General features: G+C 37.9%; 1 protein-coding gene across 1 annotated transcript in view; it reads right to left on the reverse strand.

Annotated features, from left to right (window-relative positions):
- The window catches only part of USP12 (ubiquitin specific peptidase 12), a 34,563-nt gene extending 21,339 nt beyond the window's left edge, over positions 1-13,224 (reverse strand). The window contains 4 exon segments of the mRNA XM_010005649.1: positions 2,724-2,804; positions 12,508-12,563; positions 12,566-12,640; positions 13,218-13,224. Of these exon segments, the coding sequence (XP_010003951.1) occupies positions 2,724-2,804; positions 12,508-12,563; positions 12,566-12,640; positions 13,218-13,224 (219 nt within the window).
- Positions 13,225-13,950: the final 726 nt, after the last annotated feature.

The raw sequence follows: 13,950 nt of genomic DNA on the forward strand, positions 1-13,950 counted from the left end.
CACAAGCTGGAACATAGGAAGTTCCATTTGAGTATGAGGAAAAACTTCTTTACAGTGAGGGTGACAGAGCCCTGGAACAGGCTGCCCAGAGAGGTTGTGGAGTCGTCTTCTCTGCAGATATTCAAGACCCACCTGGATGCAGTCCTGAGTAATGTGTTCCAGGGGATCCTGCTGTAGCAGGGGAGTTGGACTAGATGATCTCTACAGGTCCCTTCCAACTCTGACAATTCTGTGATTCTGTGAAGTTTGCAACCACGATCTGTATGTTTTGTAGTAACAGTGTAACAACACCACTCTGAAATATCAAAATGCATGCACTGAAAGCCCCTCAAGCTATTCAAATCTAGATGGATATTTACCTAGTTTCTATAAACTATAGAAACTAGCTGGCTTTTTTAAAAATATAATTGTAGGAAAATGAAATGCTTGTTTAGTCTGCCTGAAAGTAACCGTAGAAAACTCTAAAAAAGACTGTCACTGTAATTTTATACCTGAAAATGTCAGCCTGTACAGGCTACTGAAACTCTTCAGCCTCATTCAGAAGAAGGCAACAGACTATATCTAGTAGAGTTATTTTAACCTTCCTTGTTTCTGTGAGGAAACACGTGCACATCTAAGAAAAGTAAAACAACAGCGACGACGTGGTCTTCCATATGCTTCCCATAATTGCCCTTTCTTAATTCTTCCTCTACCTCTCAAATTGGTCTTGCAGCCCATCTGCTGAATAATTCCTAGATTCCACCACAAAGACGGAGAGGAGATAAGACAGTGCTTCTGTCTTCTCTTCTTTTATACTACCTCTGGACATTTAGCATTGATAGATCTCTTATTTCAGAACATTCACCTTGAACTAAAATCCTGTCCTGCAGTCCAGACATCTCAAATGGCTAGCTATCACACAGTTAGAAGAGAGCTATTGATTTCCACATTATGTCAGTTTCTTGTAAAATTAGGACAAACAAAATCAATAGACAAATTAGAAAAAATTAGTAGTAAATGTTAATGAACTTTTAAGAGCTTCACTTCTTGTAACTGCTATAAAACAGTTAGAGAAATCAATGAAGGCAAAAATTGTGATTTCTACTACTTCCGAATCTAATAGTAATCTTAATGTGTTATCTAATTAGCTATTATTTCTTTTAATTATCATTAGCACTGCTGTTCTTTCTGAATGGCCATAGTTTTGCTAATGAAGAGGTCATTACCTTTCCTCTTCCTGACAGATTTAAATTCTGCAAGCTTAGTACACGTTGATGGCATATACATATGGTGTTAGCAAACACAATCTGCACAACTAAGCAACAACACAACTGATTTCCTTAGCCAAACACTGTACCTGAAAAACACAGAACCAGTGTGATATAGATGTAATGGAAATCTATTTTACTGTTTGTTACCATTTATAAATAAATCAGTCCATAAAACTTTTTTGTTTGAAGTTAAAATAAGCCACATTCCTGTACTACACAAAAAGTTAAGAGCACTCTGAGGTATCTTAGCTGCCTGGCTCATATGTTTATGGTTGAGGGTAGTGACCTAAAGACAGACATCCCCTCAAATTTCCTACTCCATCTGAACCACAGAAAGCCACAACCTGTAGATCTTTCACTATATACTAGCAAGACTGTCCTTTACTGAAATTTTCCTTAAGGGTACAAAATATGTAAAACTTCAAGAACAGGCATACAACACAATTCTATTGTTAAGTCTTCAATCCTTTCTGGACTTGGAGAAGAAATGAGGAAAACAGGTTATCTGTCAACAGAATAACAGATTTGACAAAAGAACAGTCTTGTCAGAAAGCCTAACCTCTGCTACAGATCTAACAAGTATTAATAGTTAAGCTACTGTATTTTCTATTTTCAGAGAAACAATGTGTTACTTTGAAAGTATTTCAATTTTAAGGAGAAAGGAAAAAAATTACTCATTTAAGTAATGGCATTTGAGACAAAAGTAAGTCCGCTTGTCAGCAAGAGCATTTACTGACTATACAGCACACAGTTTCATTGTAGACTCTTCAGCCATAGTGCTAAGAACCTAGAGGTAGTCATATGTTATAGTAGTTGGACAGCATTACAAGTAATTAGTTTCATTAAGAACACAAGATGATAGCTTGTGTTAAGCCAGCTTGGTTTATATCCATACGCTCTGAAGCTTTAGTAAATAATTTGATATTTCATTTCAGAATAATGCAATTTTTACCAAGATATACTTTTCATTGGTAATATTAAAAATTAAAATTTAAAATACTCCCTAAAGCTAAGGATTTAATTGAACAATTTAGTATATTTTTTCCACCACTGCATTCCCACTGGGATCAGTATTTTTAAAAAATCTTAATACAACTACCACATATGAACATTTCACATTATCAACAGTCTTCGAGATTTTTTTTTCTTTTACTATATTTATTCATTATATTCACTTGGATTGGCACACTATGAACTACAAGCTACATATTTGAACAGCTTTTTTTTTAAGACACATTTTAATAGCAAGAAAGTGATCTTTATAATACCCTAAAATTAAGTATTAAATACAGATTAAATAAATCAATTTCAACAATTATTTCAGTAGCATATTTCAACAAGTATACTGAACACTGAAACATATTCAATGACTGTATCTCTCAGTGTTTTCATTATTCATGCAGTCACAGTATGGTAATTTAACAAATACACTCCTAGCATTTTAAAGCAATGAAGTTATAGATTCAAACTTACATTAACCAAACCAAAATAGTGCTCATTGACTGGAAATTGTTCCGGACCAATCTCTTTCTCCAAAGCTGAGGCATTGGCGCCCTAGAAAAATCAAAAGCAGTAAAATATTAGTGTTGCAACTATGTACACAGTGAATTTAACTGGTTGAGAAAAACAACTGAAGTTTTTTAGGCACAGATAAATGACCAAAACCAACCAACAAAAAAACCCCACAAAACCAACCCAAAACCAAACACCACCCTGGTCATAGTTAGTCTTGCTAACACCTAACCAGTATCTTCAGATCTCAGACCATAAGCTTACAAAATTTACTTATACTGAAGCTCTCTCCAGTCAGCAGGGAGAAAACCAAAAATAATAGAGAGACTAAATATTGAAAACAGATTAAATACCTTCCTTTCTCTAGTATGAAGGGGGACGAAAGCAGAGTTTGCAATGCATCTCAACAATAATACCTGGCAAATTCACCAAACTTGTTTAGTCTATTGCTTAATGCAAAGACAAATATCCTCGGAGGGAGGATAATATTAGCTATGAATGCAGAAAAATCAGTCCTTTGAGTTCTCTGTTGATTTGCACTCTCAGGATGTTTAGATTGTCCACAAAATCATTTCACACAGTTCTTAAAGCAGACAGCAAGTCTTCCATGCCATAACTTTATACTTATATAGTTAGAATAAAGAACCTAACACTCTTCCACCACAAGAAAATTATTTCAGCATAATCCACAACACCTTAGAGATCTGCGTTTCCAAACATGTTCTGTTCAAAAACACTTCAAAGTAAGTTACCTGATTTTCAGGTATTTTCATGCAATAACACTGTTTCAATGTTCTATATTTATTTTCAGACTGTATTAATATAGTATTGCAAACCAGGTGATAAAAAGCCAAAGGGTGAGCTCCTCTTAACAAGTGCAATTGTCATGTTGTGTAGCACATTTCAGAGAAAGTTAAAAAGTGCAGATTGCTTAAAGGAAGAGAAAGAACTCCTCTACTCACACTGAAAATATACTTCAAAGTGCTTTGCTAAATATCTTGAAGTTTGTAAAATTAAAAGACAACACAGTACAGCTAGTGTTGGTGCACATTACAAATGCTGCAGCCTTTGCCCAACACATCTGTTTGGTCTGATCCTCAAAAAGAAGTCAGAGAAGGTAACTTTGGTTACTTTGTGGTTCCAGCCAATGGCTATTTACTGAACAAATACAATAAACATTGAGTTTCAAAGGAAAGAGAAGTTTCTTATTTAGAGACAGAAAAATGTCTACTCTTGAAAATTCAGGGAACAAAAAACCCTAGCTATCTATAAGCTTTTATACTGATTGCTTTTAGAAAAAAAATGCATATTTATCCAACGCTAAATCCCTTTTGTTGCATGCAACACTGACATATATGTATCGCCTCTGTCAAGCCAATACATGAGCATGAATATTCCTGTCTAAAGTCAGGCCTACATGAAGCTAAAATAGCACATAGTACACAGCAAAGAAACTTCAAAACAGACCACTCCTTCCCAACAAGTTATTTCTTTACACCAAAGATGTATCAAATAGCCCTGGACATAATAACAATAAAATCAAATCAAAATCACAACCTGCATTAAAAGCAGCATTCAGGATTTCACAGATTAATTACAGATAAGAGGAAGGGGGACAGAATTAAAATTAGGACTGTATAAAAATGTGCAAAATTATAATTAAACTCTATTATGTTGTATGTGCCATGTCACAATTGTGGTTACACAGTCCAGTTTTGTAGTTCTGAAACTGGAAACAGAGGGCCATAAGCCCATTAGGAAGTAACAACTCTAACCAAAAAACAGCAAAAGATCCTGTAACCCCACACTTGAGACACTACAGCTCTGCTCCATGCATGACATAAACCCAGCTGATTTTTCACCAGTCCTATCCCTTGCAATTATGACAAAGCCTCTCCTTTACTGAGTTTTGTCTGCAGGGCTTGCTACTTTAGAAGCTGTTCTCCAATCACACTGTTGGTGCAAAGGGATATAAAGCCTCACTGAAGATTAAAGCACTCCACAACTTCTGAATACTTAAGTCTTGGAGCCTTGTTGAAATACACCCATAAGCTCTGGTAAGGTGGGTACTATTTACAAATAAACTAGAAAAAAACAAAGGAACTGTGAATGTCTTTTTATCCTATTTTAAAAATCTCTACTTCTTTAAAAAGAAATAAATTCAAGTGCAGGCTTTTAGGAAATTCTCTTTTCAAAGAAAGGGTGGTGCAGCTGCTTCATTCTGCCTTTGGAAGGAAGACTGTTATAGTATAAACTTTGATGTTTCTGCTTTGTATAGACCTGAACACTGGATTTAGTTTTCTGGTGCAATAAAGATCCTGACCTGGCAATTAGAAAGACATGCTAAGATACTCCGCTATAGTTATGGTTTTCTGATTATTCAAGGCTGTTTGATTCAGGGCTTAGACTTTCACATGATTTGAAAGCATGACATTACCCATCTCTGAATGCAGTTGTTTTATTACTACAAACCAGCATGAATGTTTTACACCACTACAAAACCCCTCAAGCTACTTAGACTTCCCTCTACAGCTCCCTTTTTGTCTATCACAAAATACGTTATTCCTCCCCTCCAAGTTATCATTTATACTGTACACAGTGTGCTAGTTGAAGAATGAAAACATATAATGCAGCAGGGGCTTGAGAGTAATCTAAAATGCATGTTCACACCTGACACAAAAAAGCTATTTTAAAACCCAACTATTCCTCGCTACAATAGGTTTCCCATTCAGCACTACAGCACACACTATCCACCCCAGCTGACTTTTTCATTATGCAATCACAGTTGCAGAGGGGAAGCACTGCAACACCCCATTATGGTACTGTGTCATCTTCTGGACAAGAGGGCAGCAGAGGTTTAAGGCAGAAGGAAAGCCTGTTTCTTTCCATCAGCCAAGACCGACTTACTGGGTTTGGGACATAGACCTTTCTTCCTCTGCTTACTTTACTGGGATGTGCAAAGGTGCCAAGATGAACCTCTCTTTTTTGGGTCTCACTGAACAACCCATACAAGAGGTGCTCAGTCCCCACATAGCAACTTGGCTTTGACATAGTGCAGGGGACAGAAAGGAACATCATCAACTTTGCTAGCTTCCCTTCTCTTCTGAAGAACACACAAGGCCACTAACCAGTAGTGAGAGGAACAGAAGTCCAAAAAACCTGCTATCGCAATAGAACTGGCATTTACCAGTTTTTGCATCACGTCAGTATAAAACCTATAATATACCAACCACTGCTCAACATTACCCCCCTTCCAGCACAGAGATAATTATACAGCATACAGAACACAGAATACAGAAAGTATTTGTCATAGTTAACACAGTGGAAAGATCAGCAACTAAGGTGTGTATACAAGAACATAATATGAAATAAAAATTTGCTTAACTTCTATTTGGTATTGAAAGTGATTCTGGAAACAATGTTAAAATATCAATTATTAGAAAATAATGTTCTTACACATGAGGAAAGTTTGGCATAAAGCTGAACTAGAGCCCATTTCATCTTATGTTTAAATGTAAACTCTATGAGGTAAATTATTTATGAGCAATCTTAGTTTAAGCACATTCAAATCATTTGAACACTTACTGCTTATCTCCCCCATCAACTTAAAGAAAAAAGCTATATTATCAATTTATCAAAGATCCCCTTGGATGCTAATTCCTTACTGAAGGGACAAGAAACCTTTTTTACCATGGAAGTCCCTTAATTAAGCTTCTCAAATTTATTTTCAAAACAGCTCAATGTTTCTATAAATTAACACATTTAACATTGACCAAATGAGAGCTTTATTTCAGCTTAGTAGAATTAAAGCCCAGAAAACACAGTGAGAGAAGAAAGTGTAGAATCCTAAGTACAGTTGAATTTTCCTCATTTTAAAATTTTACAGATATACATTCTCCCAAAGTTCTAAAATAAACTAAACAAAAACCCCTGACACTGTAGATTTCGATGGAAAGGAGTGGGAAGGAGGAATGTGCAGAGATGTGATGGAGTTTTTGTTTGATTGTTTAGTTTTTCAATTGCTAAAACGAAAATATTTTTTAAATACTATTTTTGTTTTTCTTATTGCCTTTTCCCACTGCCTCAGAGGTCACACTATTTTGGTGCTATGTGTCAAACTATTACTCCTGGGACACACTAACAGCTAACATATGCATAAGCTAATGGGAGACAATCTGTAAAGCAAATCAGTTGGTACTTATAATCTGACATACACATTTTGGGTTTCAGAGGGGTTTTCCCAGATTAGTTCTAGGCTGGCTCTGTGACTGAACACCCAGCTGCAGCTGAACTGTGTTGCTTAATTTATTTTCCGCCACAAGGAATCTAATTTGTGCATTCTAAGACCACTCCAAGATGCAAACCACAGTATGATAAATTGGGATGTCTGGGAGAATCACTTCAGAACTGCACACACCTTACTTGAACTAAAACACTAATGAAAATGCACCCAGCACTGGGCTAAATACACAACTTGATTATCTAACTATGAAATACTTGGATAGCTTCAGTTCATATTTTTAAAATACTTAGAATCAGTGATATGTGCTCAACTAACTAGCTGAAGACATAGTCCTGTATATTCTAACCATGAGCAGCTAAGACAAAAGGTTTTTTTATTGAGTACAAAGTAAAAACATCTCTGCAAGGAAAATGATAGCATAGCACAAAATTACCTTCTCTTCACATTTGGTATGTCTACCACACCCATCCTCTTAAGCCCTACTGAGCATACACAACATACTTTCCTTTAAAGCAGCTAGATACAGCTATACTTCCTCCTGTTTTGAATACTGAAGTAAAAGACAAGTTACTCTCACGTTAAGAAGCTCAGAATGGGTCTTCAAAACATGAAAAGATGTATTGATGCTTCTACAATTCTTCTCCAATTGCTGCCAGTCTTAGTCGACTAGCTGTACAACACAGAAGGAAATCATATTGCTAAAAAAACAAGACTGCCAACAAGTTGTTTTTATACTGTATAGTTCCAGAGAATTCCTGGAGTAATGCTGTTAATGATATCAGGTGCCTTTGCTTCAGTTTCTTCTGATCAGATGGACTTTCAATAGCATTGGTGCAATGTATCTCATAACAGTACTAAGTGGGGTCCCAAAAAGATCAAAACTACCACTTTCAAAGACTTTTAGTTAAAAAGGTTGAACTACACTAGCAGACAAGACAGGAAGTCTGTCAGATGGATTAAAGAGAGGATCTGATGTTGACTTTAGAAAACTTTCACTACCTACAAAGTACAGAGAGTCACAAGCATTATATTAATCTTTTAGAAAAATCAGAATTATCTAATCACCCACAATACAGAGGGAGAAGAAATAACAAAGAAAAAAGGAATAAAGTTACTTAACTGCTTTTGTTGATAAACGGCACACCGTCGCATGTTTCACATATTTTTTAAACTCACATAATTCCTATTTCATAAAAGAAGTATGCTGCTTTTTATAATTTCCCATTTTCATGGAATTATGAAAAGAATTTGAGTTTATGAAAAATGGTAAAAATGTTCTCTGGTTCTGGTCTACTATGTAGAGCCATTCTGGTTCTATGCTACAAAAAGATGTCAATTTTTTTTTCCCCCTCAACTGAAAAATCAGACAGACCTTATTGAAATAAATAATTTGTTAAAAGCATTTAACTTTTGCAAACTTCCTAAGCAGAAAACAAAAGCTATCCCCTATACAAGGCTTTTATACACCATCTTTGCTTTATCAAAGTTGAAAAAGTAGATTAGAGGAATTAATGGACAGACATCCTTTTACCACATTTTTACTGAATAATTCCTAGACATTTTAATGCAAATTAGTTGTTTTGGTGGTTTAAAAAGTAAATACGAAGACTTTATATATGACCAATCTAAATATTCAAGCTTTTTTAGTAATGCAGTCGGTTATCCCCACTGACACAGCTAAAAATTATGTCAGCAAGACTAGAGTCCAAGTTTGCGTTTCGTTGTCTCTTTGTGCTTAGAACATGCAAGATAAATCTATGTATCCATACAGGTAAAAAGAAAAAGGAACATTTATATAACTTAAAATATCCAACCAAGTAATATGCCCAAAACATAATTCTCGGTGCTGCTATAAATACTACTTTACAGGTTCCCAACTTCAGGATTTTTTTTTCTTCGTGTCTCACATTTGACATTTCTTGTATATTTATTCAGAGTCAAATTCATAATTTGATGCAAATTTAAAACAAATTTGTCCAAGTTAATTAGTATGCTAAGCAGTGTTACAAATCCAGCTTTTTAAAGAGCAAATGTACAGACTCATATTTTATTACCATATTGTAGCATGTTACATCTACAAAAATGATGACAAAAGCCACAATCATGCTTACGCCTTAGTGTCATATTGTTCTGGTTTGGTCTGGTGGGTTTTTGGTAGTGGGGGAAGGGCCACAGGAGTGGCTCTGGTAAGAAGATGAGCAGCTCCCCCTGCTTCCAAAACCCAGCCAAAAATCCCTTAGAGTGGCAACAGACGTACGAAAGAACAGCTGTAACACCTGAGCAGAGCTAGGAGGGGGGAAGAAGAGCAGTGCTGGAGGAGGAAAGCAGTGCTGGTGGTCATTGAGGAAGAAGGGGAAGAAGGTGCCCAAGCAGAAGTTTCCCTGCAACCCATGGTGAGATGGCAGCTGTGCCCCTGCACTCGTGGACAAACGTGGTGGGACATTCCCTGAAGGCACCAGGAGGGGTGAACTTGGCCAGTGGACTTGGATTTTGTGGCCAGAGGATTTGCTGCCTGTGGACTCTGACTGTGCAGCTTTGGAAGACCCCGGTGCCAGGGGAGTTTGTTCCTGAAGCAGCCCCTGACTCTGTGGGAAGCCCAGGCTGGAGCAGCTCGGGACCTTGTGGGAAGGATTCATGAAGGAGAGGTTCGTGGAGGACTCTCTCCCATGGGGAAGCAGGGAAGGAGTGTAAGGAATCCTTCCTGAGAAGGAGGAAGTGGCAGGGACCTCCAGCCTGTGAACTGACTCTAACCCCCATCCCCCCCATGGGAGGGACCCCATGGGAAAGCAGGGAAGGACCGTAAGGAATCCTCCTTCCTGAGGAGGAAGGAGCAGCAGGAACCACCAGCCTGTGAACTGACTCTAAACCCCATCCCCAGTCCCCCTGTGCCGCTGGGGGGAAGGAGGGAGAGAAACCGGGATCAAAGTGATTTGGGCCCAGGAAGAAGGGAGGGGTGGGGTAACATATGCAAGCCCTGCTCTGTGTGTTGTCTGTGTCCTGTGTGTGTTTGCTTCGTGTGAAATTAAATTATCATTTTTTCCCCAAGGTGAGTCTGTTTTGCCCAGGGCCTTAATGGGTGAAGAACCCTCCTTGTCCTTTTTCTCCACCCAGGAGCTTTGTCCTCATCCCAGAGTGTGTGTGTGGGGGCAGAGTTGAGTAAGCAGCCATGAGGCTGTTCCTTTTGTTGTTGTGTTGGGCCCAAACTGACATATTTATGATGAAATATGGTCCTGATAAGAACTCCAACAGATGAGTGAACCTCCCTACTGTGGTTTTAGCTCTTACCCCAACTGTTTAATACATACTTCTCCAAACTTAATGTGCTTGCCACAACAGAACACGTGCCTGAACTCTCCAGTCCACTGATCAAGGTGGATTCTGGTCATGATGCCAGAATGAAATGCAGTGGCTGAGACAGAGCACATGTTCTATCTTGCCAACTCTGCCACATGGGCAAGTCAAGACAGTTGGATAAAGGAGTACCATAACACTGCTGTTTTCTCTGTTATTTTAGTTCTCTCCTCTGCTTTATTTTCTACCACCTCCTCACTTTGCAGCTAAGGTTCCATGTATTTTCTTTACTTGCTGAAACTCTCAATTCTCACTTCTTCCAGCACAAGTCTTCTGTATACTCTTTCCTGCAGAATCTGTTAACCTGATCATCAATGTTTACGTATTCTAATTCCTGCTTCGGAGCAGACAGTGCAATTACAAGGAACAGGAGTGACTACATCATATCCATTTCCGGCCAACTGCAAACTCTGGCAAACATCAATTTACATTAAGTGCAGATTTCACAATCAGGTTGAAAACCTTATTGTAAACAAATAATTCTTTAAGCAGTAAATATATGTCCATATATGTATACCTGTATCAGAGTTAGTTGTAAAATTTTCCTGCAATAGTTTTCATAAAGCCTCTCTGCTGTGACATCTGAGGTACGTGCACTCCAGGCTTCCCTCAGCTGGGCACAAACAGGGTCTGTTTCCTCTAAGATGTCTTTTTGCCCCAAGATGCTTGCTTGAACATGAGTAACTGTATCTCTTCACCCTTGTCAAATGTGCCTGAAATGGGCCAAAGGTTAGTGGTGACAGCACCCTTAGACAGGAGACAGGAAGGAAAAGGACAACAGCTAGCCATTCAGCATGATTCGTCAAGTCTGACTCGTTCAAAAAAAAGCCAAAAATTTGAATTGCAAGATATACACAGACTTCTCACGCAGAACATACTATTACATCCTACAAGCCACATCTAGATTCAAACTATGTATTTGATGTCAGTGTTGGGGGGACAAATCAATCACTGAAGACAATCAGTGACACTGACCCTGTATATAAGATGCTAAACGGGCAGAGAGAGAAGCGAACACATAAATACCTGAAACCCGAAGACAAGGTTTTCATGTCTAATGCTACAACTTCTAGATTAGCATTGTTTTTAAATTTCATTACACTTTTTCAGGTTGTGCTACCTATTCAGCCAGTTTCTAGAAGAAATTGAAAAACAAGTACTACTACTACTACAGCTTCCTTCTGTATGTCTGAGACTGATGTCTTTGTAGCTTTTTGTAGATTTAAAGCTACAAAGATAATTTCTATCTTCTCTTTACTTCAGCTACTGTAAGACTTGATACATTTCAACTTCCAGCAAGTGTTTGTTTGATTCTAGACAACAGAAGCAAAGGACTCAATTCAATCTCCATTTTATGGTCAGTGTAGTTTGAGGCACATCTTCATTGCAGTAAGCATGGGCTACTTTACCACTTCTCAGCAATGCATAAAAACCTGATATAGTTCAGTCAGGTTTGCACGGAAGAGAGTAGAAGACTAAGTTCTACTTTTACTGCAAAGGACAAAGCTTTAAAACAAACAAAACCCACTCACTTTCATTCTCATCCATATTGCAAGAAGAACAGTGACTGAAACACTTAAGGGCAAAGATATTTTGCTGTGCTTTTCCACACTCTCCAGCCATGAGCACGAGGAATCACAGCAGTGGCGATGAAGAGCAAGGAAGTCCAAGGTAGCTCAAAGGGGATACAACACTAGGAGACAGCACCACAGGAAGAGCTCTGCCACCACTAGTACGAACACTGCAGTATAGACTAATGCAACAATGATGCATACAAAAAACCCAATATTTTGTAGACATTATGTGCTCTTGTAAATTCATCTCAAAAGACACCATGGCTAACAAACTAAAAATACTGGATATCACAATTCACTGTACCCACACAGCCTGCCAGTACTTGAAAATGCAAGATATTGCTTTCTAATACTCAGAGCTTGAACAAAGATAAGATGTATAAAATAGAATTGAGTCAGCAGAAGTGAAGCTTAAATTTGGATACCAAGTCATGAAATACACCATGATGTATGAAGAGCTTCTTCAACATCGTTCCAGACTGCTCTGTTACAGATTGCAAGTGTACATGCATGTTAGGTTTGTGTAGGCACGAACAGTCTTTTGACAAAAACTGCCTGATACTGGCTTCATACTAACCAAACACAAGAAGAGAAGAAACAGCCTGAGAGTTCTTGTAAGAGGCACAGGGAAAGGCAAGAAAAACTTGCAAGAATATTTAGGAAGTTGTCTGGCAGTTTATCAAACAGTGGACTGACATCAAGAAAAATTGCTAGAAAAAAAATAGTATTACTCAGCAGTTAGATTCCTTTTTGGTTTTGAAAAACAGATGCTTAAACATGAGTATATTACTCTTGTTAAAATTAAAAAGATCTGCATGACCATACCCACACTGTTCTAAAAAACTCCACAGTAAAAAACAAGTGCTTCTTCACACTATCTTTACTGGAATATTTTAAGCACAACCTTGTATTATCTATAAAGTGTTGAAAAAACTTTTACAGCAGCTATCCTATGCTAGCTGTCCCATCTCCCAGTAATATCAAAGCTCATGCATCAGAAAGACATGGGAAAAATCTTATGCCTGAAGTTTTTCCACCTGAGTGCACATGACTATGATTGGACAGATAATACCTAACTGGCATCAGAATGCCAGCTTCATGGACATGGACACTTTGGATAATCAAAAGATTATTTTTAGTTGAAAAAAATTGTTTCAGGATTGACCTAAATGTCAATGACAAAATAATATTATTTCTAATAACCATACATACAGAATAATCTTAAACTAGCTGCTTAGCCAGTCCAGGCCTACAACTTCTATGCTTTCAAGAAGCAGAAAAAATTACGTTCCATATTGGCCCTAAATCAAGAGGCCGGCACTGAATGGATGTTCACACTAGTGGTCAACTGTGGGTGAAAACATGTTAGCTAGAATTGCAATAGAACAAGATTGTTCTAGCTCAAGGATCAATCACATTGATTCCTCAACAGTCTGACCTACAATCTAACAAAAATACCTGAAGTACATGGTGTTTGTCCTTCAACAAGTGGCCATATAAAGAACCTGGTACACAACTCATTAATTCACGTCAGACCCTCCAATTCCAAGTGAAAATATCTGAACTCCCACATCACAAAAAAATATTACTCCAGTTGATCAACAACAAGGTAAGTAATCTGACCCCACGGGCTCACAGACATTCATTCAGAATTGTCATGGGCCACCTCTGATACGTCTGAGATGTTAAAGCCTCTCTGCAGCAATATTTATGAAAACCATCAATCAGCTTCCAATAACAGGAAATGTGTGTCTCGCTGTGTGACATTACGGTGGGCAACAGTCCCAACTCAGCAAATTCACAAACCAGAAGACAGGGTGCATTTTCCCCCTTCCCCCGTGAAAACAGATTTAGGAACAAGAACTTTCATTCAGCTACAAAACAGACAGAAAACGGCACAAACGCAGGATCTCCAGCTGTGACCCCTCAAGACATCTCTTCCACGGCAAACAGGGACTTCTGCTGAATGAGGGATATTTCCTTCCTTGAATTCAGCATCCCCTCTTTAAAAGCCCCCAAG

Source organism: Chaetura pelagica, unplaced genomic scaffold (assembly GCF_000747805.2).
Source record: "Chaetura pelagica isolate M959 unplaced genomic scaffold, ChaPel_1.0 scaffold269, whole genome shotgun sequence".
Lineage (NCBI taxonomy): Eukaryota > Metazoa > Chordata > Aves > Apodiformes > Apodidae > Chaetura > Chaetura pelagica.